Source organism: Melanostigma gelatinosum (genome assembly GCF_949748355.1).
Source record: "Melanostigma gelatinosum genome assembly, chromosome: 6".
Taxonomy (NCBI): domain Eukaryota; kingdom Metazoa; phylum Chordata; class Actinopteri; order Perciformes; family Zoarcidae; genus Melanostigma; species Melanostigma gelatinosum.
In genome coordinates this window covers 18,985,575-19,012,239 of record NC_136639.1, presented here as the reverse complement: position 1 = coordinate 19,012,239, position 26,665 = coordinate 18,985,575, and the positions used below count along the sequence as shown (strand labels likewise).

At 41.7% G+C, this 26,665-nt stretch overlaps 2 protein-coding genes across 2 annotated transcripts; one reads left to right on the top strand and one right to left on the bottom strand.

Moving 5' to 3' along the window:
* Positions 1-175: 175 nt before the first annotated feature.
* On the bottom strand, positions 176-20,178 carry hip1rb (huntingtin interacting protein 1 related b). The gene is made up of 32 exons (XM_079269492.1): positions 20,017-20,178; positions 11,952-12,015; positions 11,194-11,336; positions 10,721-10,777; positions 10,439-10,519; positions 10,250-10,326; positions 9,985-10,046; positions 9,124-9,264; positions 8,892-8,949; positions 8,490-8,565; positions 8,095-8,262; positions 7,926-7,981; positions 7,744-7,816; positions 6,981-7,164; positions 6,800-6,888; positions 6,583-6,699; positions 6,387-6,488; positions 5,995-6,189; positions 5,375-5,522; positions 5,169-5,255; positions 4,953-5,060; positions 4,602-4,738; positions 3,763-3,873; positions 3,585-3,643; positions 3,283-3,313; positions 3,085-3,147; positions 2,835-2,935; positions 2,570-2,675; positions 2,299-2,422; positions 2,150-2,211; positions 1,439-1,666; positions 176-1,335 (listed from the first exon to the last, which is right to left on the bottom strand). The coding sequence occupies exons 1-32, from the start codon at positions 20,095-20,097 to the stop codon at positions 1,327-1,329; spliced, it is 3,198 nt and encodes a 1,065-aa protein (XP_079125618.1). The 5' UTR covers positions 20,098-20,178; the 3' UTR covers positions 176-1,326.
* A 5,065-nt stretch (positions 20,179-25,243) lies between these two features.
* LOC306779302 (hydroxycarboxylic acid receptor 3-like) lies at positions 25,244-26,461 on the top strand (the record flags this gene model as incomplete). The annotated part of the gene is made up of 1 exon (XM_079271168.1): positions 25,244-26,461. One exon carries the CDS (start codon positions 25,244-25,246, stop codon positions 26,216-26,218), a length of 975 nt encoding a protein of 324 aa, XP_079127294.1. The 3' UTR covers positions 26,219-26,461.
* Between the last annotated feature and the right edge of the window lie 204 nt (positions 26,462-26,665).

Genomic DNA, 26,665 nt, shown 5'->3' with positions numbered 1-26,665 from the left:
CCTTGCCAATACCTAATATTTACAGAGTATTTTAATAGTCTGTGTCTTCCTGAATGTACTTTTTGTGATGTCGTTGAACAAGTAAGACCTACAAAAAAAGTTTAATAAGAGACAAAGTAACACAATGGGACACTGAATTAAACATTTATTGTTCATCTGTTTGACATTTACACTTCTTACAAGGTGAAACCACTATTATCTTTACTAAAATATATTAATAGATCTGAGTGTATAAAGACATTTCGTACAGAGGAAAGGAAAGAAAATAAATGCATTTTTAAGACCCTGTATGAACGGCTACAGGAGGCCAAGAGAGCTTGACCGTGAACCTTCATATTGTACAATAACTAACCCTAAATCTTCATTCAGCCGAAAAGAAGAATTTAACATTTAGAGACACCTACATCCGATATTTGCATGCATGCATGCATGCATACATACATACATACATACATATACACATGCATGCTTCAGCATAATATCCAGGTTCTCCTATAATAAAAGGGACATTCAAGAGATGAGTGTAGATATAAATTATACTTAGTGAGAGTGGCACAGTCCTATACAGACTGTATGTCTTTACAGGTATGATTCAATGCATTAATATCGTACATTCCAAGGCCTCTGTGACAATCTTGTACCTTTGAGAAAGAAAGCCGTTTTGCACATGAAAGGAAAACTGTCTATCATGAAGGCAAAGCCAGAGGTATGTCAAACTTTTGCAGCAACACGGTCACACATGATGTGATTTGCAGGTTTCCATTACCTCCCACCACAACATAAATAGCATAGAGTGTACATGAAGAAAAATGTGATGTGCTCTGTGAGGAACATTCAAAATAGTGTGCAAAAAGGTTGTCCAAAGCATGATGAAAACTAACATACAAACTACAAGATATGCTGTTGATTTGTAGTTGTTGTCAAGGTTTCTATTCTAAAAGCAGCAGTATTATTTAATCATCTAAAACGGTTGTGATGCAAAACCAAAAATACTTTTACACAGTCTAAACTTAAAATATTAACCTTTTTATTCTTGATGCCAAACACTAAATTAAAAAGAGTTCTGCCTGGACAGCATGTGCCCTTTTTAAAAAGGGGGGTAAAGGTAGCGTAACAGGCATCAAGGGTCAAAAATCAGGCTTCTGGTCCATTTTGGCAAAAAACAAAAAAAGAAAGTAAGAAAAAAAAAAAGGGAAACGGTGAAATGCAGAATGAGGCAGATGATTGTCAGCATGCAACTTAAAGGAACGATATGTTCACAACATGGTGAATCTGGTCAATCCAACCATTCACTTGTGGAGAGTTTTCCTCATCTTCTCCCTGGCATTACTTAAACTGTAACATACAGATGAAAAGAGACAAACAAATATTGGATTTATCAACAAGTCCATCATATGTTATCACATGCAACACGCTGCCTTTTCTTCACATCCCCTACCGTGGTTTTGGGTGGTACGTTGGGTTTCTGGGCCAAAGCGGGTTTCTTGAAGAGAGCAGGCTTGCTGAGTTTTGGTGACATGGTGAGATGATGGTCCAAGGTGGTTTCACCGTTCCCCTCAGAAACCTGCTCTGAAGGAACTCCGACCACCTCATAATGCTTCTTCCTCAGCTCGCCCAAACGCAGACGCTCATTCTCCAACTGACTTTCTAATTCCAGCACCTTCACCTGAAGGCCGGGAAATAACCAGGGTGTTATCCATGTTTAAAAAAGGTTTCTGCTATATTTAGTTCAAATTAGGTTCATTTAATGACTTCCATCAGTTGCATGTCAAGCTCATTTATGTGAACTGTGAAAATAACCCAGTTCATTATAGTAACCTGTGCTTGCATTTAATCGGTCAGTGTTGAGTTGTGTTTTCTTTGAATTTATGTGTGGCTGAATATATTAATTGGAATTGGTCCAGTTTTCAATAAGATTGCAGAGCTTTTAAATCACAACTGATAAGGAAAAATCAAAGCAATATGATATGACCTGTGTTTTAGATGATGCGTTTAGACTTACAAACTTACATTTAAAATCAATTTAACTACAAAGAAATAAGAGTGGATGTTTTCAGCAGCTAACAAATATCAAAAGTAAGAGACATGCACTTCCAGCCTTCAGCAATCACTCTTTAAAACCCCTCGTAGTTCCGTGACCATGTCTTACCTGTGACTCCATTTCTTCTTTTCTCAACTTGATGACGGACATCCCAGAGAAGTCCATGGTTTCTGCATGTGACAAGTGTGACAGAATTATCAGACAGATGCTCATCAGAGTCCACAATGATCTAGTGCACCGATCAAATTGTACTTCACCTTTCTCCTCCAGGTGCTCCTTTCCCGTCCTCGTTGAGGCCACCACATTAGCTGCCATTTCATTCACATGGCGAGAAGCCTGCTGGAGAACCGTCAGCCTCTTACTGTTGCGTTCTGCCTTAACCTGAGTGCAGAGGAGAGCGCTTGAGTGAGACCAGATGACACAATTTAGACACGAATCCAACAAACTCATTAGCATAATACAATGTAGTTTATTTCTACAATAATACAGTATCTCAGAATATTATTGTATTTCTCGTAGAAATCAGACCTTTGAGGCAGCAACCAGCTGTGCTGTGCTGGCAGCGATTTCGTGAGAGCAGACAATCAACTCTTCGTATTTGCCTGTGTGCAGCACCACCTTATCAGCAGACTCCCTGTGAGGGATCAGGTAAATATGTTTACTGTGTCTGAGGTGCAACGCAACATTTCTGGCAATGTGCCTTGAAAAACTAGCTCTGGCAGCTGCAATAATATTTTTCTCATGATGGCACATGCACTTTGCAAACGAAGACGCAATGTCCTGTAAGACTTACACCATCTCAGTGGCTCCCCATCCCACAGCCTTGGCAGCAGAGATTAGCCCCTCAGTCCAGCGAGAGTTTCTGGCGTAGAACTCCTTAATGCTTGCTGCACCCTGAACAAGCCAAACAATAATACCGTTAGTCCCCGTTTGTTGTTTTTCTGAATGGACCAGAGCAGCTCCCGGTTTGAAACAAAAGCTGTTGAATTCAAACAAAACCGAGCTGCAAGTTATGGATTCAAAATTAGAACAGTGTGACTCACCCTCCCACTCTCGACAATCTCCTTCTGCAAGTCTGTAGATGATATGATCAGCAAGCGGATGGCCTACGAAGAGGGGACGATAACAAAGAAGAACCAAGAAATTAGGACGATAATTAAAAACAGGATATATGCAGGGTAGAATATGGCAGCACTGTACAGAACACAGTATATTTGTTGAAATACATGAAACTACAGTACCTTCATCAGGTCTGTGCAGCTGTTGAGGATTCTGTAATACAGAGTGAAATAGTGAGTGTACATCGTGATTTATAGTTTTTTCTTCAGTTAACAACATTCATTGAAGAATGGCAAAAGGGGTAACCAGGGCAACAAACAAAAAAGATGCATTTGGGTATTGTGCTCAGCAATCTATTAGTCTGATGAGAGCTTTTAAAATCTGAAAGACTATAACTGTACCCACCAGTTTGATATTAATTAAACTTAAACAGACGATCAATCTTGTTACAAGTTGCTGTTTGAAGTCACAAAAATAAACAAACCTTTCATTGACTTCCAGTTTTACTCCCGATGTGTCCTTTCGCGCCTGATCCATCATTTCCTAAATACAAAACCAATCATGACATTTATTAGTGACAATAGATACACTTGCACAATATATCAGGTCAATTCCTTACAGATAATATTAGCACATCTTAAAGTGAGTTTTATATTACTTACATCAATCCTGCGGACAGCCTCCTCAATAGCTGCCGATGTTGCAGCCATTTCCTTATCGACCATATCTCCTAGCTCATCCTGACGAACGTCCATGCCTTTTGGTCGCAGCTCCTAGATACAACAAGAGAAAAATGATGAGTAATGATGAAGAAAAATACAAGCGAGCACTATTAGAAAGGACTTAAAACTGGGGAAAATATTCACAAGTCTTGATGCAGAAATAAGAATCGACATCCAAACAAAACATAAAATATGTGTACGTAATGTAACAAATGTAAAAAAGTCAACATTTTGTACATCCACATCCAAACACTGCATTAGAACACACTGATGCAGTTAGTGTTCATAATGCAGGAAGTAGCTGGAGATGCTTCCTATGAATTTCATATTGTTGTAGAGGGAATCTAAAATAGTTAATGTATCAGTAATCCAAACACCCGCTGACATCGAGTCAAAGCCAGAATCCAGCATTTTATTTTGGCCTCCATGAAAGCAAAGAATAAAGTGATTAAATTGAGAGTTCATCTTCACTTTAAATCAATGTAAGACCAACTTTTCAGCTGTGAGAGTTGTGTTCACCTCACTGTCCCAGAAACAAGTGGTGGTAGGAATGCTTAATAAATGTTAAAAAAGCAGCATGATGTCCCTTTGTTTGCAGGGACATTAATCACGTGCAAGAGAAGTGTACTCATTTAAAGAACATACTTCTTTACAGAACTGTTATTCATATCTCATATTGTGAACCTGGGTCTCCTTATTGTAACGACAGCAAAAGGCAATTACTGGTAGTAATATTTAATAAAAAATGAAGACAGATATTCTGTGTTAGCGTCTCTCACCTGACCCAAGTGAAGGATCTTTTGAACAATCACTCGAATGGAGGCCGGGTCTGCCCTTTGGAGGGTGGTCTTGGACTTCAGGTCCTTGAAGAACAGCAGACTCTGAGTGGCACAGCCTCTGCAGTTCTCCGTCAGTCCTGTTAGATGTAAACGGGCAGTGATCAGTTATCCGACATAGTGACGTGTTCTTTTTACACTGACACTTAAACTCACTCTTCAAATTCAGCTTAAAGCACTAAAGCTGGAAATATCAATGTTTATGACGGAGATTTCGCTTTACATTGGAATGAATGGTGCAGGTAATAAATACTAATACTGTAATGCCAATGATGTAATTCAGATATTCCTTACGGTCTGCATGGTCTGGGGGTGCCGTGTGTGCAGTGGCGCTGCCATTAATGATTGTATCCCCAGCCAAGTGGGAGAACTGGGTCAGGGCCCTCAGCAGCCCTCCAGCATCTGGTTACAAGAGCAAACAGTAAGAGCAGTATGCCACATCAGCAAACCAGCCACAAACTGTCATGAGGTCAGCAGGATCACGTTGAATCAGAAGCAGAGAAAACTCACCCCCCATGTTACTCAGATAATCTGCATGGCCCTTTTTCACTTTGTCAACGGAGCCCAGCGCGGCCTCCGCCCGACTTACAAGGTAATCTGTGTTTGAAGGACAAACAAGAGGATTGAAAAAAAAGAAACCATAAGATTTGCGAAAGTCACTTTGCTGTTAATCTTTTCAGTTTATGTCTGTTGAAATATTAGAACAGGGGTCTGACCTGGAGAGCTGGTGCAGCGTATATGAAGGGGATCATCCAGTTTTGCAACAGCATCTTGGATGATGTTCTCAGCCTCTGTGATGGTACCCTGCAGCAGAGAAAACTGCTCGTCCAGAAGCTTCTGCTTAAGCTGCTCCTCCAGACTCGTCTACATGTACACAATTACGCAATCAAAAGATCATGCATACGTGTATGGTTCAATACAGGCTGTTGAGAAGAGAAATATACTGACATACATAAACTAGATTGTTGTATCAGAACATCTCATGACAGCCAATCTTGATATCTGTATTACAGTTTCATCGACAACAAGATTCACCGTTACTGTAGTGTACTAAAATGACCAAATGAAGCCGGTGTCCTTATCGCCCTTATTTAGGTGCAGTGAGTAGGCTAAAGTAGAGCGCAGGGAGTCCAGATAGAGCATTTGCACATGTTCCCCTGTAAATGCATCCAAGTACACCCACATTCTGCTTCATGTTTTGAAATTCTAATCATTCAAAAAAAAAAGAAAAAATGTATTCTTCCAAATTTGTTGTTCGTTTGTTGTATTTCTTAGAATATCTTAAAAGCCCTTGCTTTCTGTTAAATACATTGGCGGCTCGACCGTCCTGACTGACCTTCTCATGCAGTTTGCCCTGCAGCTCTCCCAGCTCCCTGCTGCTCCTCTCTCGCTCCGTCTGAAGCGACGACTGCTGCACCTGCGCAGTCTGCCGCAGAGACGACAGCTCCGCCTCCTTCTCACTCACAGATCGCATCAGACGCTCCTTCTCCGCCTGCACAGCCGTCAGCGAGCTGTTCATTTGCTCCGACGTCTGGCAAAGGGAGAGAGCGATGAGGGAAGCCAGAAGAGGCAGATGGCCTCGAGTGTCGGAAGGAAAGCCCATCCGAAAAATGTGTGCCATGCCTCAAGCCTCTAAACACAGAACAACTCTAAATACTAAATGGTGGCGAATTAGCCAAACATCATCGAGGTGGTGGCTGTTTTTTAACGTTACAGGTGAACACTCACCATCTCGCTGCTCTGCAGTGTCCCCTTGACGCGCATCACTTCTGCCATCTTCTCCTCCAGCTCTCTCTTCAGCTTCTCCATTTCAAACTTCTGCTCTTCCAGCTGCAGTGACAATAAAACAGCATTATTTAAACCCATCGACATTAGCACTGCTACCTTGAAAACGTCCATGTTCTTGTAAAGAAAAAACACCAACCTTCATGTCAGCTTCATGTTTAATTCGATCAACCTCAAACGACAGCTGCCGTTTGGTCCTCTCCACCTCTTCCTGGGTCTGCTGGGTTGCCGATAGCATCTTCACAGTGTCTGCACTCTGTCGGCACATTAACACATTTAGCGTTGCCACACACAGCCAGGTGCTGACACCTAATTAAAAACAAGCATCCGCGGCCTGGTCTGCAGTCTTTCTATACCTTCCGAAGTAGTTCGGCATGGCTGGACACCAGCTCTGTGTGCTTCTCCCTCAGCTTACTGTACCGCTGCTCAGTGGACTGCGCTCTGTCTGCACAGCAAAGACAGATGACAGCATTATCACATGCACTTGACCACATTTTGCCCGTGTATATGAGAGATAGTATTCACTCTATGGTTTACTTTCTGCTTCAATGAAGACGGCCTGTGTGCTCTCATGTTCTGCGTTTCGGCGACGCGTAGCCTCCAGCTCCATGCGCAGTTGTTCATTTTCCACAAGAGCACGTTGCTTCTGTGCACGCTGTTCTTCCAGTTCTGCCTCCAAACTGTTGATTTGGGATTTCAGCTGTGTGATGTAACGCTGAGCCTTCAGGAGGGGAAAAGAGAGATCTGCATTTTAGGAAAAAACTACTGGTATCAGTACAATCTCAAATCTTGTTCAATATTCAACATGACATTTTCATCTCACAAGATGCATTTATAAACACCACCAGCTCGTCTGCACAGGTGTAATTTATCAAATGTATCGTGGTCCCAGTCTATTTAGTGTGTCACAGCCATTCCAGTGAGCCAGCTTGCACAAAACCACGGCCCTGGCTCACCTAAAAGGAACAGGGCCATAATTAATCACACCAATGTTTACCCTGCAATGACATGTGAAAATGGCTGCTGTAAAAAGGGCGTATAGAAAAAAACATGCTACACAGTGGAGAGAAAAGGGATGACATGCCAAAAAAAAAAAAGGCACAACAGCTTGCAAGCTGGAATCCGCGACGTCAGAAATCTCAACAGGCTGCTTGCCACATTCCACATGACAGGAGCAGCATTTGCATCCACCCAACACATGACCCAGATTCCTTCGCACGTAGATAATAATGCCTTCTACAACCACACCTCTTCTATGCACATAGAAGAAGCCTGAAACAGGTGTACAAACAGTCCTCACCTCTGCCTTGACTTTCTCCAGCTCTGCTCTCAACAACTCAATGTCCTGCTTCTGTCTCTCAATCTGGAGATCCCTGCCGGACAGAAAACACACAATCACAATGTGCCGGCACAGACCGCAATACTAAAACCAAATAGTCTGATTGACGATCAGAGGCTACAGTTAAAAACACCCTGGCTCACCGGTCATCGAAGCCTCCATTTGGAGGTCCAAACGTCTGATCAAATATATCAAATTGCTGAGAAAAAGTGAAATAGTGACAAATAAGATGTGAGAAAAAGCAAACACAGCGTCATCTTACTATTGTATGAGTGCAAGTGACTGTATGCATAAGTGACCTATGTGCCATACCTGTGGCTGTGGCTGCAGGCTGGATGTTGAGACGTCGCTGACCTCGATGAGCGGCTCGGGATCCTCGTCGTCGTCCTCTTGTTGCTCTGGTTCGTATTCATCAGGGATGACCACCACTGGCTTTACGTGCTTAGCCAGTGAGGCTGCGTGCAGGAAGTTCGGTGGGGACTGACAAGGAGACAGACAAAAAGGTATGTTACCGTTGTATTCATGGTCGTCTATGAGAAAACCTTCATGGCAACCTTCAACAGATCACAGCCGTCTACGTAAATAATAAGAAAATTTCCCGAGTTTGTAGCTAGCAGTAGCAGTGGTGAGGTGATTGACATCCAAGATGGAGGCTGTGACTCAGCACTGAAGTCATCCCACCTCTCCCTATCCCTCTGAACTCTTACATCAGGCAGCTTGGGGATCTGGATCAGCCTCTTGAAGTACATCATGTCTCTGGTTTTATTGAAGAAGGTCTTAAGGCTGTGGAACAAAGGACAACAAGTTAAGAGAATACATTTTTTTGACTTATTAGATGGCTTTCATGTGTTGTACAAAGGGTTATAAACACAGTTGGCGGGTATGGCAAACTGTGCCATCCTCTCTGAACTCAGCAGCAAAAATATATATGAGTCTGTGACCGTGACACCATCTGACACACCACAAAGGGCGGGAGATGGGAAGCAGTGCATGTAACATTTGCATAGGCACTGCTGGGTGAGGCAGGATTATGTTGCACACTTCCTTTGGTAAAAGAATGACTGCAGCCACTCTCATTCACTGGTAGCCTGATGCCGTGGATGTCCTACCTGTGGAACTGGTCATGGAAACGATCACGGTGTCCTTGTAAGGTGTCAGCGGGGAGACCTGAAACCCACATCGTACAACGTTCTTATGCTTTAAAACGCGTACATGATTTCAAGGCAATAGCTTGAATCACAGCCATAATTGACTTGCTTTATTTTGTTGATGGAGAACATTCAACACATTTTTCCATGGATCTATAGGCTAAGAGAGAGAGAAGAAGATAATCATTCTTACAGGCGTGCAGCTTGAATAGCAGCTTGACGGTGAAGTGGTAGAGGTGACTACAGTCCTGGATAACTTGAATGAGTGGAGAAAGCCGACACTGGCCTGATGCGAGAGTGGAGATGGCGATGGATGTGTTGAGCTGTCGGATCACTAGGAAAGAGATAACAGACAAGAGCGTACAGTGAATGTTAAGAATCACTTTTGACGGTCACACCAAATATTTTGTTGTGTGCTTTTCCGCTTTTTAAATATCTGTGCTTTTCCGCTTTAGATGCTGGCCCCTAAATGATGCCCATGCCTCATTGGATAATTGATAAAGGCCTCTTGTGTTGCAGAGGCTGTACTTTTAACCATTCTGTAAATCATCCTGATTAAAATAAAGTGCGGACTCTTCCATTCAATCAGCTACTGTTGCAGAGTTAGTTTTAAAAATTGTATTCGACTCTGGTTGTTAATTTTAGTGTCTTGCTGTCCTTCAGAGTACAAGTACACTTCTCTCACTGTACAGCTGCAAAATGTGTTTATGGTGTTCAAGACATGATCCTGGGCCCCCACCCTGCAGGCATGGGAGGGGCATACCATTGCAGTTGCACTGAAGGAAATCAACTTAATGTTCTCTAATTGAAGGCATTTCCTTGAACATCAGTTAAAACTGGACCAAGTGATTGAAATCACTTCCTAAAAAAAAAAATGGACGACAGTCTATGTGAAAACAGGCAGGACAAGAGTTGCTCACAATAAGCTACTCTTCAAAGGGCTCTTGAACATAAATAGATAATGTCAGCAGGCTGCAGCCCTCTACTGTAGCTCAAATTTCTCTTCCTTGGAAGAATAGGATGGGGGGGAAGGTGGGAGGTTGTTTTTTTTCACCTGTCTCAGCCAGCCTCAGCTCTGCATCCAAGTAATCAAATACCTCCACTGTGAGCTGGAACCTGCAGGAGAGAAGTTGATACCTCCGTTAGACAGAAAAGAGGCCCCACTGAGAAACAATGATGTGACCCTGTGGAAAGTAAACCAGCAGCAGGGCTTGTCCTCTTTTGCTAGTTTGGCTGGCAGCAGCTGTGCTAATGACGGCAGGTTTAAGGTCAATCAGATAATTAAATAAAGTCACTTCCTGCAGTATTTGGAAACTCACACATTATTAATGTCGGTTCCTGCAGTGCGCTCCAGGACTTCATCGGTGGCTTCCAGGTTCGCTGGGATTTCTGAATGCTGCAGAGGTGCATTGTTGGAGGTTTAGTGTCTATTCCCATTCACTGTGTGAATTCATATCATTTTGCTGAGTCATCCATTAGGTGTATCATACGACGGAGGATGCTCTTACCTTCACATGAAACTCCATTTTTGTGCAGAGCAGCTTGGTATACAGAACCACCAGCTGTCCATATTTGTCATGGAGGTTGCTCTGGAAACACAGGCGTGCAAGAATAAAGCACAAATAATATATTCCAACTATCTTTTTGAGTTGAAGCCTTTTGTCTACCTGGAGGGAGATTATTTCAGGCTTTACAGGAAATCCAGTTAACCACAAATGTATAATTCTCGCATTGCATTCTTTTGAAATAATTTAAGGAAAATACGTAATAAAGAAGATGCAAGGACTCACCCATAGTTTCCCAATTTCAACCAGAGAGCTGTGATGCCTCATGCAGTCTTGTAAAACCTGTGAAAGCGAAAGCTTGAATAAACAACTCTTGTCATTACATTTAATGTTAGGCGTTTGCCTTAAGGACAAAGCCTTAATGTACACTTTAAAAGTGAACCATTTCAGATGTTATTACCAGACATAATGTCAGTATTTAAAAAAAAAAGTATATATATATATATATATATATATATATATATATATATATATATATATATATATATATATACATACACACACAAGTTAAAGATAACATTAAGTCAATTATGTAGGTTTTTTTTCTACATTTCACATTACACTAACAAATGCTTTATGTTGAACTCATGATGCTGCAACAGTCTTTGATCATTCAACAATTCTGCTCTTTCATTAAACATCTCCCTGGTGTCCCAGATAGTAAGAGGCAGTAGGAGAGGGGTAACTTGTTGCCGTACATTGCGGTGTCCATCCCGCAGGACTTTGTGCAGTACATGGCAGAACTTCCAGCTGAGGATGGAGCTGCCGGCCAGAGGGAAGCCCAGAGCGTAGGACCAGAAGGTGTAGGCTCCCTTCTCCCTGTGAGTCCCCAGGATGATTCCTGTTGTCATGTTAAGGAAGCACGTACAACATGTGCCATTCCCACACAATCTCACAACAAAAAGAAAATATTCCTGATCGCTAGGTTTCCATGACATACACCTTTTTAGGAAAAATCTTAGGTGACCATTTGTGTTTCTCTAGCTAGGTCCCATTACTTTATCCTCCTTGGATACATACATATTCTTTATGGTAACCCCTTTGTGTGCCATCACAGATTTCAGCAGCCCCAGCCCGCTGACCAACACATACAATAGCCTTTTTCTGCCTGTAGTGTCTTATTGGTTTACACCTCTGCATTGTGCCTTCTGTTGTTAGATCCCATCGTAATATTCCATTCAAACAGGAAATACATAAAATTACTGAATAAACTCTCCCACAATGCTGTTTCATGACGACTAAATAACACATGTTAACTGTGCCGACACATTTCCCTCAATGAAGGTTAATGACGACAACTCTGTCCAAAAAGAGACACGAATCGGATACGACTGTCTTACAAATAAATGACCTGACAAGTTGTGATGTGAAGGCAGTGCCACACACTACTGATATAAACAGAACAGTAAAACTCTCTTGATGTTAATTTGAAACGAGATTTCATTTTTCAGGATACGTCGTGCATGTTTCTCCTTCACAGGCATCTCAGAGGAGTTGATGGCCTTGCCGATGCTGCTCAGCTGAAAGGAGAGGAGAGGAGTTAATCTTGGATCTTGTACGACTTGCTTCTCCACCCACACACCCATCAAATGTAGGGCTTTACAATAGACGTAACGACAAATACATACGTCACGAGAAGTTAAATAAAGACTTTGAGGCAAACAAACGATAACAGGCTGCGCTGCAGTGACAGGAATGAATCAGAGAAACAATGACTCTGCACTGAGTACACACAGAAGGACTCAGCTAGCAATTCAGGATGAACGAGCAGCTAGATTGATGGTAAGCTTAGACTTACTTAAAGTAAAAAGATGGCCACAGAAAAGAAGTCATGCAGATTCCATTTGTTTCATTGCTGGTGCTATGTCACGAACATCTTGATTAAGATATGAATCAAACCTTGTTTTTCCATATCCAGTGCAGCTAACCTACCTGTAATGTCAACAAAATGAATGTGTGTGATGTTACGCTTTATGCATCTATGAGAAGTCAGGTCAGAGAAAACAAACCATGCATCTAAAAGATAACATCACATTACAGCCGCCTGATAATGAGAGCCTGAGTGTCACCAGAACCACGGAGCACAAAAGCTGTCTGCAACCTGTCCAGCAGGTAAAACAAGTATCGCAGAAAAGGAGCAGGAAGGGAGAGACAAAAAACACACGCACACACAGAGAGAGAGGATCTCCGCACTGTTGGATGTGTGTCCCCATCGACATTTACTTATTTCAATGAACCTCAGATACAAAAGAAATATGATAACTTCCTGCTGTGGTCAGGTTACGCCAGGGGGCTCTTCATGGTCATCCCCCTTTTGTGCCAATGGAATTATAGCTCAGAGAGTAACCTTATTTTTAACGATCTTTGTTTAATTAGCACATCGTTTTAGAAACAATCTGATCTGCAAATTAATTTGATAGTCATAAATTCCTCTTGAGCAAAAGTGTACATGTTATTCTTTCATGGACTACTTTCAATGTCAAATGATTTATAAGGTTTTTCAATTGTAGGACACCAAGAAAAAACTGAATGGCGCACGTTTAAAAAAAAGAGAAAAAAATACATTTGCACAGTTTCTGTATCGTCTTTCTTCCTTGATACGCACTCATTCCTTGCTTTGCTGCACGAGTCTGAAAACAGAGGCTGTCCTGCTCAGAGCCGAAGAATGCATTTCTTCACAGTATCTTGATGCTGAAATAACCATGAAACCGATAATGGCTTACAGCAGCTGTGCTTCGGGCTGTGATTTGCAAAGAGAAAGCATGAACAAGATGTAGCCAAACGACGGAGAAAGTCCTACACAATGGGCTGTACGATGTGCAGGCAGATTCACAGTTAGAACTGCATTTACATGAAGACCTTTGAAAAGTATTTTAAAGATAGTTATTTTATGGTTGGGGGGGAACTGTATCACTGAGGGTTGTTAATATTCATCTCTCGCCTTCCTTCCTGGCTTTTTAATTAAATTTGGATTATCTAGTCAATTCTTTTTCAATTTGAGCCCAACTGCACAGCAGGTGTAGAACATGTAGATTATAGAACCACTATCGCTTATGAAATCAAACACTCCTGACTATGGTGTTGCCTTTTGGGATCCAACAAGAGAGATATCAAACATTGACATACTTACACATAACAATTACATAATTATCTATGCTGCTAAACGCCATTAACAACTGCCCTGGTCTACAGTGACAACACCCAAAGCTAAATCAGGCTTAAAAACTGTGTGGCGATCCCCACCTTAAGTCACAATTCATTGCTGTGTTTTGTTTAAAGAGAACATCTACACTGAGGTGTTGCAATCAACCAGAACTGCTAGTCTTTGTTAAAACAACTGGGAAAATACACACATTTTTAAATAACTCTCCCCAACCCGCTAAGCTATGATCATTTTAGTATTTATGCACCAAAATAGGAAAAACGAAGTCAGAAATGTAATACAAATTCACATCTACTTGCCATGTGCACTGTGTCCTTTTAACACATCCATTGAGACACATATAATCTCCATGACGCTGGCAAGCCAGCTTCACCATCACAGTATTACATAAGAGACTAACCCAAAATACAGTTCAAGCATTACAGCAGAAGCATCTTCAATCTCGGCCTCTCTTCCCAAAGTATCTTCCCGCATAAAACCACGACTGAAACATGAGTGTGTAACCAGAGCATGTAGTAGAAGTTGCACATACCAGTACATGACAGCATAAGACTGGTTCTTTGCTCTTACCCTCAAACACAGGCTTAGAAATCCATGTCACATCTTTGTTTGAAACACAATAACACATCAGTGGCAACGCCCCTAATCCCACCAACCCTATAAAAGCCTCTTTAAAACATTACAAAACATACAAATACACACAGAACCACCAAAACATACATGGTCACATAACAAAGCACAGAGGGGCTACTGTGAGGTTCAGAGTGAGCGAGGGGTGGACCGCTTCTGACGCAAATTAACTGCCGCCTCGTCGTTTACACGGGGCAAGTGCAGTGGGCTAGCATGAAGGCCCGTGTGACAATGAGGGGTTTGTTGGGGGAGGAAGGCCGACAGCTGGGGCAGAAGATTGGGTTGGATGGGGGCCGCGCTCTGGCACACAGGGCCTGGCACTGAGGTCTCAACAGATGGCCGCCGAGCAGGGAGGCTGCAGGGAGACTCCGATAGTACATTCAGAATTGCTGTCAGTCAGAGAGCAGCGAGAGAGCAAGGGAAGGGACGGTAGGGCTGGACGACAGGGCCAAAATCTTCTACCCCGATAACGATACATATCACCATATAGCATGTTTTCTGGTAATTCAATCAATAAATAGTGTAGTAATAGCGAGTATTTCCTAAAACAAAAATGTAGAACTTTAGTGCAAAAATAATTATTTTCTGATAAATTTGAGTGAGTATGTGCTTGTTGTATTCAATTTAGACAATCATATCATACTGAATTAATTGACACGGAATGCAGGACAAGAGATGGAGGGGGACCAAACACTACATACAGTTAACTGTCATAATAAGCACAAGACCACCAGGTAGTGGTCTGTGTTGCAGGTTTTTGGGAAAAAAATATATACAGAATTCAGTGTCACTCATTGGAGCACTGGAGTGTACATACCCTTACCTTCCCTTGCCCAAGGCTACTGGGGAGGTAATAGGCACTGGTTCAAAACTACAAACATTCTGAATAACAGCAAGACCAAGGAGATTATTGTTGACTTCCGGAGAGGCCACACTCAACACCCACCACTGACCATCAATGGTGCTGACATAGAGAGAGTGAGCAGCACCAAATTCCTGGGGGTGGACATCAGTGAGGACCTCTCGTGGACAGCCAACACAACATCACTGGCAAGAAAGCCCAGAAGCGCCTCTACTTTCTCCGCAAACTGAAGAAGGCAAGAACACCACCACCCATCATGTGCACCTTTTCCCGAGGCACCATTGAGAGCATCCTGACAAACTGCATCACTGTGTGGGGCGGAAGCTGCACTGACTACAACAGGAAAGCCCTGCAGCGCATAGTGAACACAGCTGGAAGGATCATTGGTGCCTCACTCCCCTCCCTGCAGGACATATATGACACTCGCCTCATCCGCAAAGTCACCATGATTGTGCGCGACTCCAGCCACCCCTCACACAGTCTCTTCAGCCTCCTGCCCTCTGGGAGAAGATACCGGAGCCTCCGTGCTCGCACCACCAGACTCTCAAACAGCTTCGTCCACCAGGCTGTTAGGAAGCTGAACTCTCTGAAATCTCTCCCTCCTCTCTTTTAAGACTCCCCATGTCCAACTGCTGCTAAATACAGATTGATAGCTTTTTTTTCCTCTTATTATATATATTTATTGTCAAAATGCTTTTTAATGCTTTTTTAATCTATTGCACTGTATTCACTTTATATGTTTATGTTGGACTAGAGAGAGAAACGTCTTTTCAACTCCCCTGTATGTTCAGTACATTGTGGAATTGACAATAAAGCAAACTTTGAAACTTTTGAAACTTACAAACTACAGTAGCAGCCCTTCAATTACTAGAAGGGCTGCAATTAATGATTACAGATAATCGATGACCGTAATCTGCATGTTACTTTCTTGATTAACCCTTTGGTCTATGGAACATCATAATTTCTTGGAGTTCAAGGTGACTTCATCAAATGTTTTAATACGATCGATAAATCAACTCCATATGTAATTAGTCACCTTTGTTTAAAGGCAACTACTTCTTATTTTACTGTATTTTGTCATTATAACTGAGAAAAGCTCTGCAACTACAAATGATACAAGTCTCACTATCAAGCCTTTGGGCAACCTACACCAAGGTCACACACTTATGCAAACACAGACACCATTTCCTGAATGCCATGGTCAAATGTAAGTCAGATGAAATCCAAACTTTTCACTAAACGGAGCAATTTGGTCCAAGCGCACCAGACATGCTGTCGACTGGCTAACGAGTTAGTGCTGCATGTGGTTGAAGCGTCAGTAAATCCTCCGACCAGCAGAGAGGAGAAGTGAGAGGGAGGGAAAGCCTGGACTAATCCCTGAGGCCTGCCATGAGGTCTATTGCCAGCTAGCATTACTTTAGCCTCTACGGTCACTCCACAGTCTCCACGCTGCACGAATACCTCAAACCGTGAGCAGTCTCTGCCTTACCTTGTCATCTTTGCCTTTCAGCAGTGTGTCCATGTGCTTGGACATCCTGGTTTGGCCGAGTGTATGAAGTTAATGAAGTCAAAGCATCAGCGCTACACCTGAGCTGCTTCTCACTGGACATAATGCCCCGAAGCGAGAGCACTTATTGGAGGTCCTTATCAGCTTAATGCAACAGACTGCTGCTGGGGCTCTGGTGGACAAGGTCACAAACAGTCTTCAGCACAGCTCACACCTAATAACTAGACGGAGCACGAACAGGAATCATGACAATTCACCTGACCGGCTCATCAGATCAGTGTAAGCCGTGAATCACAGACTCAATAAAGCTAAATCAAGTACCATATATCCTTGAGACAATTTTCAGTTTGCTTTTAAAGCGCTTTGTCAATTTAATATTATTTCTCAGCTCAAATAGTTTTAAAAAGGTTACTTTCGCATTTTATTCCTGTCTTATTGTGTTGCTCCGGTCCTACAACGTCTTTGTCCCTTTTCTAATTACACTAGCACAGCCTCTCCCACATCAACACAGGCAATAATCATAACAAAGAAACCCACACTGGACATGCAGTTTTGTTCTCCTAACTGCTAATCCGTCCCTAAACAGATATATAAAAAGGAACTCTTCCAGCCCCAAAACCACACGTAGTGTTCAACTGATGTGCTGCAAATTGTAATCCCTCAGGTTTACCGTCTACCCTTGTTGCTATAATTTAACAACAAATTGTGTTCATACATCATATCCATTACTAAGCTCAATGGATTAAAAGGACACACTTGGCGATTTAGCTACAGACAAACCTGGCAACAGCTATAATACAAACAAAATAAGATACATATTTTGTCATAAAAGACAGTTCAAATACGATCAAACCCGCACTGAAGAGAATTCACTTTCATTTGATGAAATATGTTAACAAAAGCAGCATGGATGGAGGAACTTAAGAAAGTTTCAAAAATGAAGAGAACTATTGAATGACTGCACAGATAGAGTCGTGTCCCGACTCCCATTATTAAGTTCTGTCTTAATTAATATAAGTTAATTATTTACACTCCATCCACTAAAATATTCAACAAAAGACAAACGGTTCTTCAGCAACCAGACAGTGTTTTGGCCAGTTGTGCGGGCTGGTTAATTAGATAATGATTCACATGATGTGCATGATCAGGAGTTTGCTGTATAACATGATGGGAGCCAGGGCACAAAACCGATATATTTTATATCATAGAGACATTATAATTACATTGTTTAGGACCTTTATGTTAGTCTTTTTTTAGACAAAATTAAAACAATTTGGGGCAAAGTCTTCACTTAACACATCAGCCTTTTTCTTTTGTTTTATTAAAAAGGGTGAAACAATCCTGACCAACATGCTTTTAATTCTCACTCTACTCCCACTCAGTAGCTGCGTTCTTGCCCTCTGGTACTCCCATCCCCCTTCCCTCTCTCATGGGCGCTCACTCAGGCAACAAGAGTGAGGGAAAGCAAACACTACACATAAACACACAGGACGCTGTGTGAGACATTTCACCTCGGTACCGAGGTCAACATGAAGAGGAGAGAACGCAGGAGAGGAGTGACAGTGAGGTTTCAGTATAAGAGCACTTGATGAATCAGCGATACTGAGGAACTCTATGACAAGGGGGAAATATAAATATGATAGAGGATTAGAGGGGCTTCCACCTACACACAGCAGCCTTTTGAACACATCAAGGTTAAATTGTTTCACAACTTGCCATTTCAAAACTGCTTAGTCAGTACATTTTGGAAGTAGTTCACCAGTTGAGTCGCCACCGCCACCAAACTACCTGTAGTAAAATGATAATTGGGAGGTGGTAAAGAGCCGTACAATAGTCAGGGGTCAGATTCTGCCTACTTAATTAGCATATTGCCCAGTGGATTCATTCAGCTGAGCCGTGGCACCCGACAGTCATTCATACAAACCAGTTCAAAGCTACACATTTTACTAGTACCACTCAGTTCTGAATAAGCTGAGGATTTTAAACACGTCCTTTACACAACATACCTTGTTGAACATTTTTTGCACAGCATGAAACTTAGTAAGGCAACAATGTCTAGTTTTGATGTCAAAACTGGGCCTGCTTGATGCCATTTGCTGATCTTATCAACAAACATGCTGCAACAAAAATGCAGTTGGGCAGTGACTGGGTCACACACACACACACACACACACACACACACACACACACACACACACACACACACACACACACACACACACACACACACACACACACTTTGTGAGGAAGAAGGTGTGCAGATGAAAGACAAGCAGGGGGTCAAGCACCTCGGCTCCGCCTCGCTACACGTGCATCATCAGCAAATAAAACACTGACAGAGGAATACAAACCTAGCGGAGGAAAAGCACAGCCCATTTTAGATAGCATAATACTGAACGTGCTGGAAGTCTGAACTCCTAGGCAGCTGTTTAACAGTTTGTCTAGTTACTCAACCTTGTCTGAATCTCACATTTCCATGTGAGACTGGGGGGGGGGGGGGGGGCTCCATGACTTTGACTGATTAAAGTGCTTAGTCAACAATACTGTCTACATTAAGTATCTCGATGGTAAAGAGCTTAAATGAGTTTACTTGGCAGAGGACTGCAGTGAGGGAACTGCCAGAACCCACAAAGCACCTGTCGTTACATGAAAAATGTGACAAACCTCATTCTGTCAGTTCACACACAGAAAGGAAACTGAATCAGACTTACTGAAGTACTCCACAACGGTGATATAACTCAAAGTTAAAGTGCTATTTAAGTGCTGGATTCCAACAACAAGGCTGTTAAAGACAGAGACACAAATGTCTGTATGGGAGGAAGGGTGGTCAAACAGGAAGGACTAGATCAGCATGATGCCACTTTACAGACTTCAGGCAGGACTGGAGGCTGTGACAACACAGAGCACTATATGGCTTTCAGTCCTACATTTACTTTTTGTCAAGTGGACGGATGCCTTCAAGACATTTAAAGGAAAAGTTCACCACAAATTACAAAATACACATTTTGTATTTTTTTGGCGCTTTAAGCACCACGAGCCGAGTGCCACATCAATATTGGAGAAAAGGCAGACGCCTCTACTGCCGATATCTCCAACACTCGGCAACTCACTCAAAAACAGTCTACATTAATAAATGGCACTACAGGTAAGAGGAACAAATATGCATTTCGCCTTTTGGAGTAAACTGCCCCTCAAGTCAAGGTGTTAATTGGAAATGTGGCCTATGCGGTAGCCTTCACTGTGAGCACCGCACACACTCACACATACACACAAACAGTCGCTAAATGAAACCACAGCGGGATTTTATAAAGCGCACGTGAGCATTACCGAGTCGGGCTGTCTCAGTCTGTGTTTCATACCTGCTGCTTGTCAAAATGATCCCTCTCCGCTCCGAGATTGGTCTCAGTTCGTCTGGATTTCCCAGGCCTCATGCTGTTCATCCTCTGGTTTTTACAATGACGGTTTTAGCAAGGAAACGAAAGACACAAAAAAAACGTCCAGGCTCGCGGAAATATCAGCGGTGCGTTCTTCTATCTAGACCCCATAGTCTCTGTGGGAAATCTCCAGGCTGCGGCTTCATTGCTGGTGCTGCATCGCGGCTGAAGGAGGAAGAGCAATGAGTGCGTTACGTAGATAGATCCTCCCCCTAGGTAGAGGAAATCATCATCATCATCATCATCATCATCATCATGTCTTCTGCCGCCGACATCATCGCAGATAAGCGTTTTGAATCAGCATTTTCCTTGTTATATTGTGCTTTGTATTTCGCTATTATTATTTTTTTGACGAGGCACGCGCAGCTGTCCGTCTCTCTCAACTGCATGCAGTGACGTCACCTCAATGAAATCGAAACACATGAGGATTATAATAGTTTTTGATCATCCCCGAGATTGCATCTGCTTTTACAATAACAGTCAGGTAGTTGTGAAATAATAAACCAGGAAATGATGCTCAGATTAGACTGCTGCGACACGTGGAAACATGCGCCAGGCCATAAGCATCGTAGCATTCACCACATCTACAAATAATGTTATGGCATTGAAACAAACTCAATAATAGTTTTGATGAATGTTTTGGGACTGTATTTAGCACAGCAGCTCATATGGTTGCAGGTATTTGTGCCCCCAAGATGGATAGGAAAGGAATGCAAACAATGGTGATAAATCCTTCAGGATAATTCAGTGACAGAAACAAGAGAAAGAAAGCTGATGGAAGTAGATTTTGAACATGGATGAGTCTTATAAATCTATGATTTTTCGCCCCCTTTAGTGACTACATACCCAAATGTCTTGTTCTCATTTATAATAAATTCATTCAGGGAAATTTACCTCACATTGAGGTGCAGCTGTTTTATTAGGCTCACAACTTTAAAACGTCAAACAATAGATCGGACACTCTAATTCATCTGCTTCTGGTTATTTAAATGTCCTCTGTTGATTGTCTTTAATAAATGACAATATATGTTCCTCTCACACTACCTTGTATCCTTCTTTGATGGAGTTGGAACCAACAAGGTGCCTCTTGCTTTGTCCATCTTTACTCAACTTGCCTGACATGACCTGATGTATGTGGAATAACTTGTTTTGTTTGTCTGCTTCCTTCATCTTTTATCATTTCACAGCTTCAGCCCAAACCTTCAGAAAGAAATCCATTCAAAGAATAAAAGATACAAAGCAAATGGTCATACATTCAAAGATTGGACAACATGCATCTCATGTGCTGTTGTTTGACACTGGAATTAGAAAACTAACACTTCAGTTGTTTCTTTTGTACATTATAGGCTCTGACATTTCAGATCTCTTCAATGTTGTCGGACTGGAATTTGCAGTTTGTTGCGCCGGGTGGAGTTGTGACCATGATGTTTTGTTCTCAAGTATGCAGGTGATGGGACAGAGAAGGGAACAAAGGGAAGTGTTTGCCCGCAGGCTAAACTGGATCTTTCACATTTTTGTGAACTGGCAAGGCCCAACTCACATCCATTGATAAATTACTGAGTGGGAGCCCTGGCATGTGACAGGATAGCGACTGATAAGTCATGTGAGAATAGTTCAGCACTTGCGTGGGTTTATGGATAGCAAATCCAAAAGCACAGAAAAAAAGTTTTCTCCCACAGTTGAGGAAACATGCTTCTCCTCTCCTAAACATATGGCAAAGGCAGCATTTTCAAATGTTATCCACTAGACAGCAGTAGAGGTTTACAAACTGAGCTCCCCATAACCCATTTCAGCCTTCTGTTGCCTCTGATTAGTAATTGATGTTTATAAAAGAACCAATTCATTCTCCGTGTAATTCATTCAACATGACTAATTGACACTGTTGATAAAAATCTACATAAAGCATTACATTTAACACAGAACATAATGCACTGCTATGTTGTTTTCAGAGCCTCCTTTATTGTTGGAATGCTGTTAAGCATTCCAACTCTTGTTATCCTGTTTCTTTATTCAACTTCTATTTCTTCCGTCGCACCGCTTCTCCTCCTTCATTTTTAAAGCTACAGAAACCGCTCTTTCACCAGAGGTCTGCTATGACTTTTTATATTTCTAACCTTTAAACTTTTTGAATTATTAAGCTTTTTATTTTTTCAATAGGATCTCTATGGAGAATATTTTCAAATGGCTTCAGGCACACAGGTGTTCATTTTTGTAATCTTTAAACTTTTTGAATTAAGCTTTTTGCAATTTTCTTTTGAATGGGATCTCTATGGAGAAAATCTTCAAATCCTGTTACACTTCAACTTTCAAAGCCTTCTTCTTCCTCATACTTTCAGCTACAGACACCATAGTTGGACATTTCAACTAGAAGGTTTTTCAGCAGTGCAGTTTAAATGCTTTCGGGCTTCAACATTTTTCAGACAGATAGTCTCCCATTTCTTAATTTTCAGCAATTTTTTCTCAATTAATTTCAGCTTTCAGCGTTCCAACGCATTTTCAGCAGGAAATGCTTTTTCTAGTTCCACTATTTCTTCCGTCCCCCGTTTTGTCGCAACGCTACTTCTTAATTTTGTAAGCTACAGAAACCGTTCAACTATCAAAATGTTCAGCTCCTTCAGCTCATCTCTGCTATGACTTTTTCTATTTCTACCCTTTAAACTTTTTGAATTATTAAGCTTTTAGCAACTTTTTTTTGAATGGGATCTCTATGGAGAATATTTACAAATCCTCTTAAGCTTCTTCAACTTTCAAATCCTTCAACTTCCTTATACTTTCAGCTACAGACACCATTTCAACTTTCAAATGTTGAGAAAACCCTCAACTATTGCCAACATGATTCAGCTTTTTGACATATTTTAAACTTTTTGAACTGCAGCAATTTAACTTTTATGATTTTTCAGCCCTTTTCTGACTTTATAATGGGTGTGTATTGCGTAGCTTAGAGTGCGTGATGTCACTGCTAGAGTGAAGAGCAGCTTGAGATTCTTGTGAAAAAAACATTTGTATTTTGCCACTGTGTCCACAATCTTCACTCTTCATGTATAATTTCTGGATCTCGAAGTAGCTAATATTGTCCTTGTCGTAGAAAGATTACTGTGGAATCCCACAGATTTCCACATTTGACATGGAAGCCGTTAATTGAGAGGAAAACCAACTTTCTGCTCCATAGAGACCAATGTTAAATTTTGCTTCAAAAACATCTTCCACAGAACACGGTACCCCATTTCTAGATCGCCAATTAAGCCACATTTTTTACACTACAGACACATTTTTACAGGATCTGTTCTTCAACTCATCCTTCCTCACACTTATTAATATCGGAGCAATCGGAGCTACGGTTATGGGAGTTTTGATGATTTGTTTGAGAGGTGTTTCCCTGTTTTATCTCCATGAAATGGCTTCAGGCACACAGGTGTTTGCGATTGAGCCAATTAGTGATGTTGATAAACACACAGACTCACAGACACACGCGCACATACACTCCTCTCCCTCTCTGTCTGTGTCTCTCATACAGTCATTCAGGTCTTAGGGATCTTTAGAGGTCTTTCCCTGTGTGTGGGGGGGGGGGGGGGGTAATTTGTTGCCTGGTATCCATGACTCTATTTTTAAAACTGCTCACACATCTTTTGTGCAGCCTCAGTAAAATGACATGGGAGGGGGTGACCACTGAGTCCATTATCTTAAATAGAATTCTCGGATTTGCTAAAATTCAGTTGTAGAAGAAGAAAGTTCTCGCTTCTTTAACTTCTGTTTAATAAGTTCTCATTGCATAGTGAAAGCTGATCCACCCACAGGAAGTCACACAAACCCACGTAGCTTCCTCTTTAGAAGGCTGTGAAAAGCATTATTCAGTAAAGTATTCATTAAACTCAAACAAACACATAAGCATTACCATTTCGGTTTACTTCACATGGCTGCATATGTTGCTGTCTGAAAGACTCATTTGTGCTGAATGTGAATTTATTTTACTTTGATTTGCCTGTTAATTCAATTCAAAGATTCAATTTGAATTAGCTGTTCACCTATGTATACAAATGATGTCAGACTTTCCAGATTCCTTCACTTAAAAACAAAAAAAATCTGGTTTCATTGTAGACTTGAATCTTGTTGATAACCAACAGCATCAAAGCAATAAACAGAGACTGAGACATTGAATTGACATGTTCAGACCCTTTATTCAGTGCTTTGTAGGCTGGACAGAGCCCATCAGTGAACTGGTACCCTCAGGTGTGAGTTTGGACATTGACAGTTTGTCAGTGACATTTATGGACTTGTCCCACAAACACTTGTGTTTTGATGGGCTTTGACCTTCATCCCATTCTGAAGTCACGTTCACTTTAGGTCAAGTTTTTGTCCAGCACCTGTTAGCTTGATTCACTGTCCTCTCAATCCTGCAGCAATCTCTCTGTCTTTTTCTTTTTGCTGCATCATAATGCTGCCACTGACTTCACTGTAGGTTGCGATGAGGAGTGGTGCCTGGGTTTTCACAGTTGTAGCTCTTGGAAAGCAACAATGAGGTTTTTATCTGATCCGGCCACAATTTATTTTCTCAGCAGTCCTAAAAGGTGAGCAACACCCATTCCGTATGACTTTTCATTGCTGCAATTTCTCACATTTCGCATGCAATGTAAAGCTGTTGGGTTGGTTATCTTACCAACATCCTTCTTTGAATACTGACTTTTGTAAAAAGTAAAATGCATGTTTTTGCTTAGTTGTTAACTTCCAGGGAAGGATCCTGCACATGGAGGATTGCAGACTTTATTCAAGTGGATTGATTTTAATTGAAAATTGATGCAATGAAATAAATAACTCATTAGTGATTTGTATGCAAGACCTAAAAGTAGATACTGTATGTTTCTACATGCAAGGGTATTGTGAAGTGATACTATTCCTTACTTTCTGTTTCCTCAGCAGTAATTAGTCAACCCCTTTGTAGCTTTCTGGAGAAATATATCATCTTTGGGGATATATAGAGAACTTTTGTGTATTATTAACAGTTTATGAAAAGCAGAACCGTCGGCGTCAGACTTCCTGTAAATGCAAAAACCACAAACACTTTTTTTCTATTTAGACGTTTCCCTTTAAAGACTACAGACAGTTGTCAAGGGGTTATTTCTCTGATCTGCAGCCAGTGAGGCAACACGTATTCAACATGCGGTGCTTTTTCAATGGAACCCTGCTTTCCACGGTGCTGCCGCCAGTGCTGGGGACAGAGTTTGTGTTTGGAGTCCTGGGAAATGGTTTGGCTCTCTGGGTCTTCTGCTTCCACATGAGGCCATGGAAGAGCAGCACGGTGTTACTCTTCAACCTGGCAATGGCAGATTTTTTCCTCAACATGGCTTTGCCTTTCCGTGCCATGTACTACATCTCGAACATCAAGTGGAAGTTTGGACACGCGATGTGCAACATCTGCCTCTTCATGTTGGCACTGAACCGCAGCGGAAGTACCCTCTTCTTGATGGCTATCGCCGTGGACAGGTACATGCGTGTGGTGCATCCCCATCATCCCATCAACTCTTTGAGTGTCGCCAAAGCCATGTGGGGAGCACTTGCAATGTGGTTGCTCACCATCTCATTGACAGTTCATGTCTTCCATCTGAAACACGTCAACACAACCCACTGTGAGAGCTTCATGGTTGATACTGAAATGCACCATAATCTGAACTGGCACAAGTTCGAGTTTCTCCTTGTGTTCTATGTGCCTCTACTTGTGGTTCTCTACTGCACATTCAGCATTATTGGCCACCTGAGAAGGAGACAGTTGGCCCAGCAGGCAAAGATTAGGAAGGCTCTTTGGTTCATCATCGTGGTTGCGGTACTCTTCACCGTTTGCTACCTCCCAAGCAACATCGCACAGCTGCTGATTTGGATCCAGACCAAACAATTAGCCAGCAAACTCCCCGATTCTGAAGTCTGCTCTGCTCTGGAAGACCTGACCATTGTGTTTTACATCACCATTAGCCTGACCTATCTCAACAGCGTGTTGGATCCTATCGTTTACTACTTCTCCAGCCCTGTCTTCAAGAACATCTGCAGGAAAGTATTTCATCGATCCCAGGCAGACAGTGGTGAAAGTACAGAGATCAAAACTCGAGGAACGGGCTCCCAGTCGCTCAGCCAGCTCTGATCACACGATCAAGGAAACCATTAAGACGGATGCAGCTCCGTAGTTAGAATCTTTAGTAAAGGTGACATATTGCTTTCAAATTTGTCATGTAAGTGCTAGAGCCAACAAGATGTTATTTTTGTACTTCTCATATACATATTGAATGCGAAAAATGTATTGCCTTTGGAAAACATGCCATAGCAACATTGTAAAGTTGTTCTTTTTTCTTTGCTATGTATTGACTGCACATTTCTTTTGTAAAACGTATGCGAATGTAAAGCTTTGAAATAATTGATGTGCTTAATATTTTGTCCAACTTATAGACAATTGTCTAAACTCACAATGAATTCAGTTTTGTTGTTGCGTTAATGAAGTTCATTAAATTAACCAGACGTTGTTGTACTAATATCAGCTTATGAATAAAACATCATCTTTTAAGCCTGTGAAATCTGCATCATAATTATGGAA

What these genes read in the sequence shown, in the direction of transcription:
- hip1rb (XM_079269492.1), bottom strand. Translation starts at nt 20,097, where the DNA reads ATGAACAGCATGAGGCCTGGGAAATCCAGACGAACTGAGACCAATCTC. An exon ending in ATCATTTTGACAAGCAGCAG is followed by an intron (nt 12,016 to 20,016) that starts GTATGAAACACA and finishes CTCTCCTTTCAG; the next exon opens with CTGAGCAGCATCGGCAAGGC. An exon ending in GGAGCACCTGGAGGAGAAAG is followed by an intron (nt 2,212 to 2,298) that starts GTGAAGTACAAT and finishes TGTCACATGCAG; the next exon opens with AAACCATGGACTTCTCTGGG.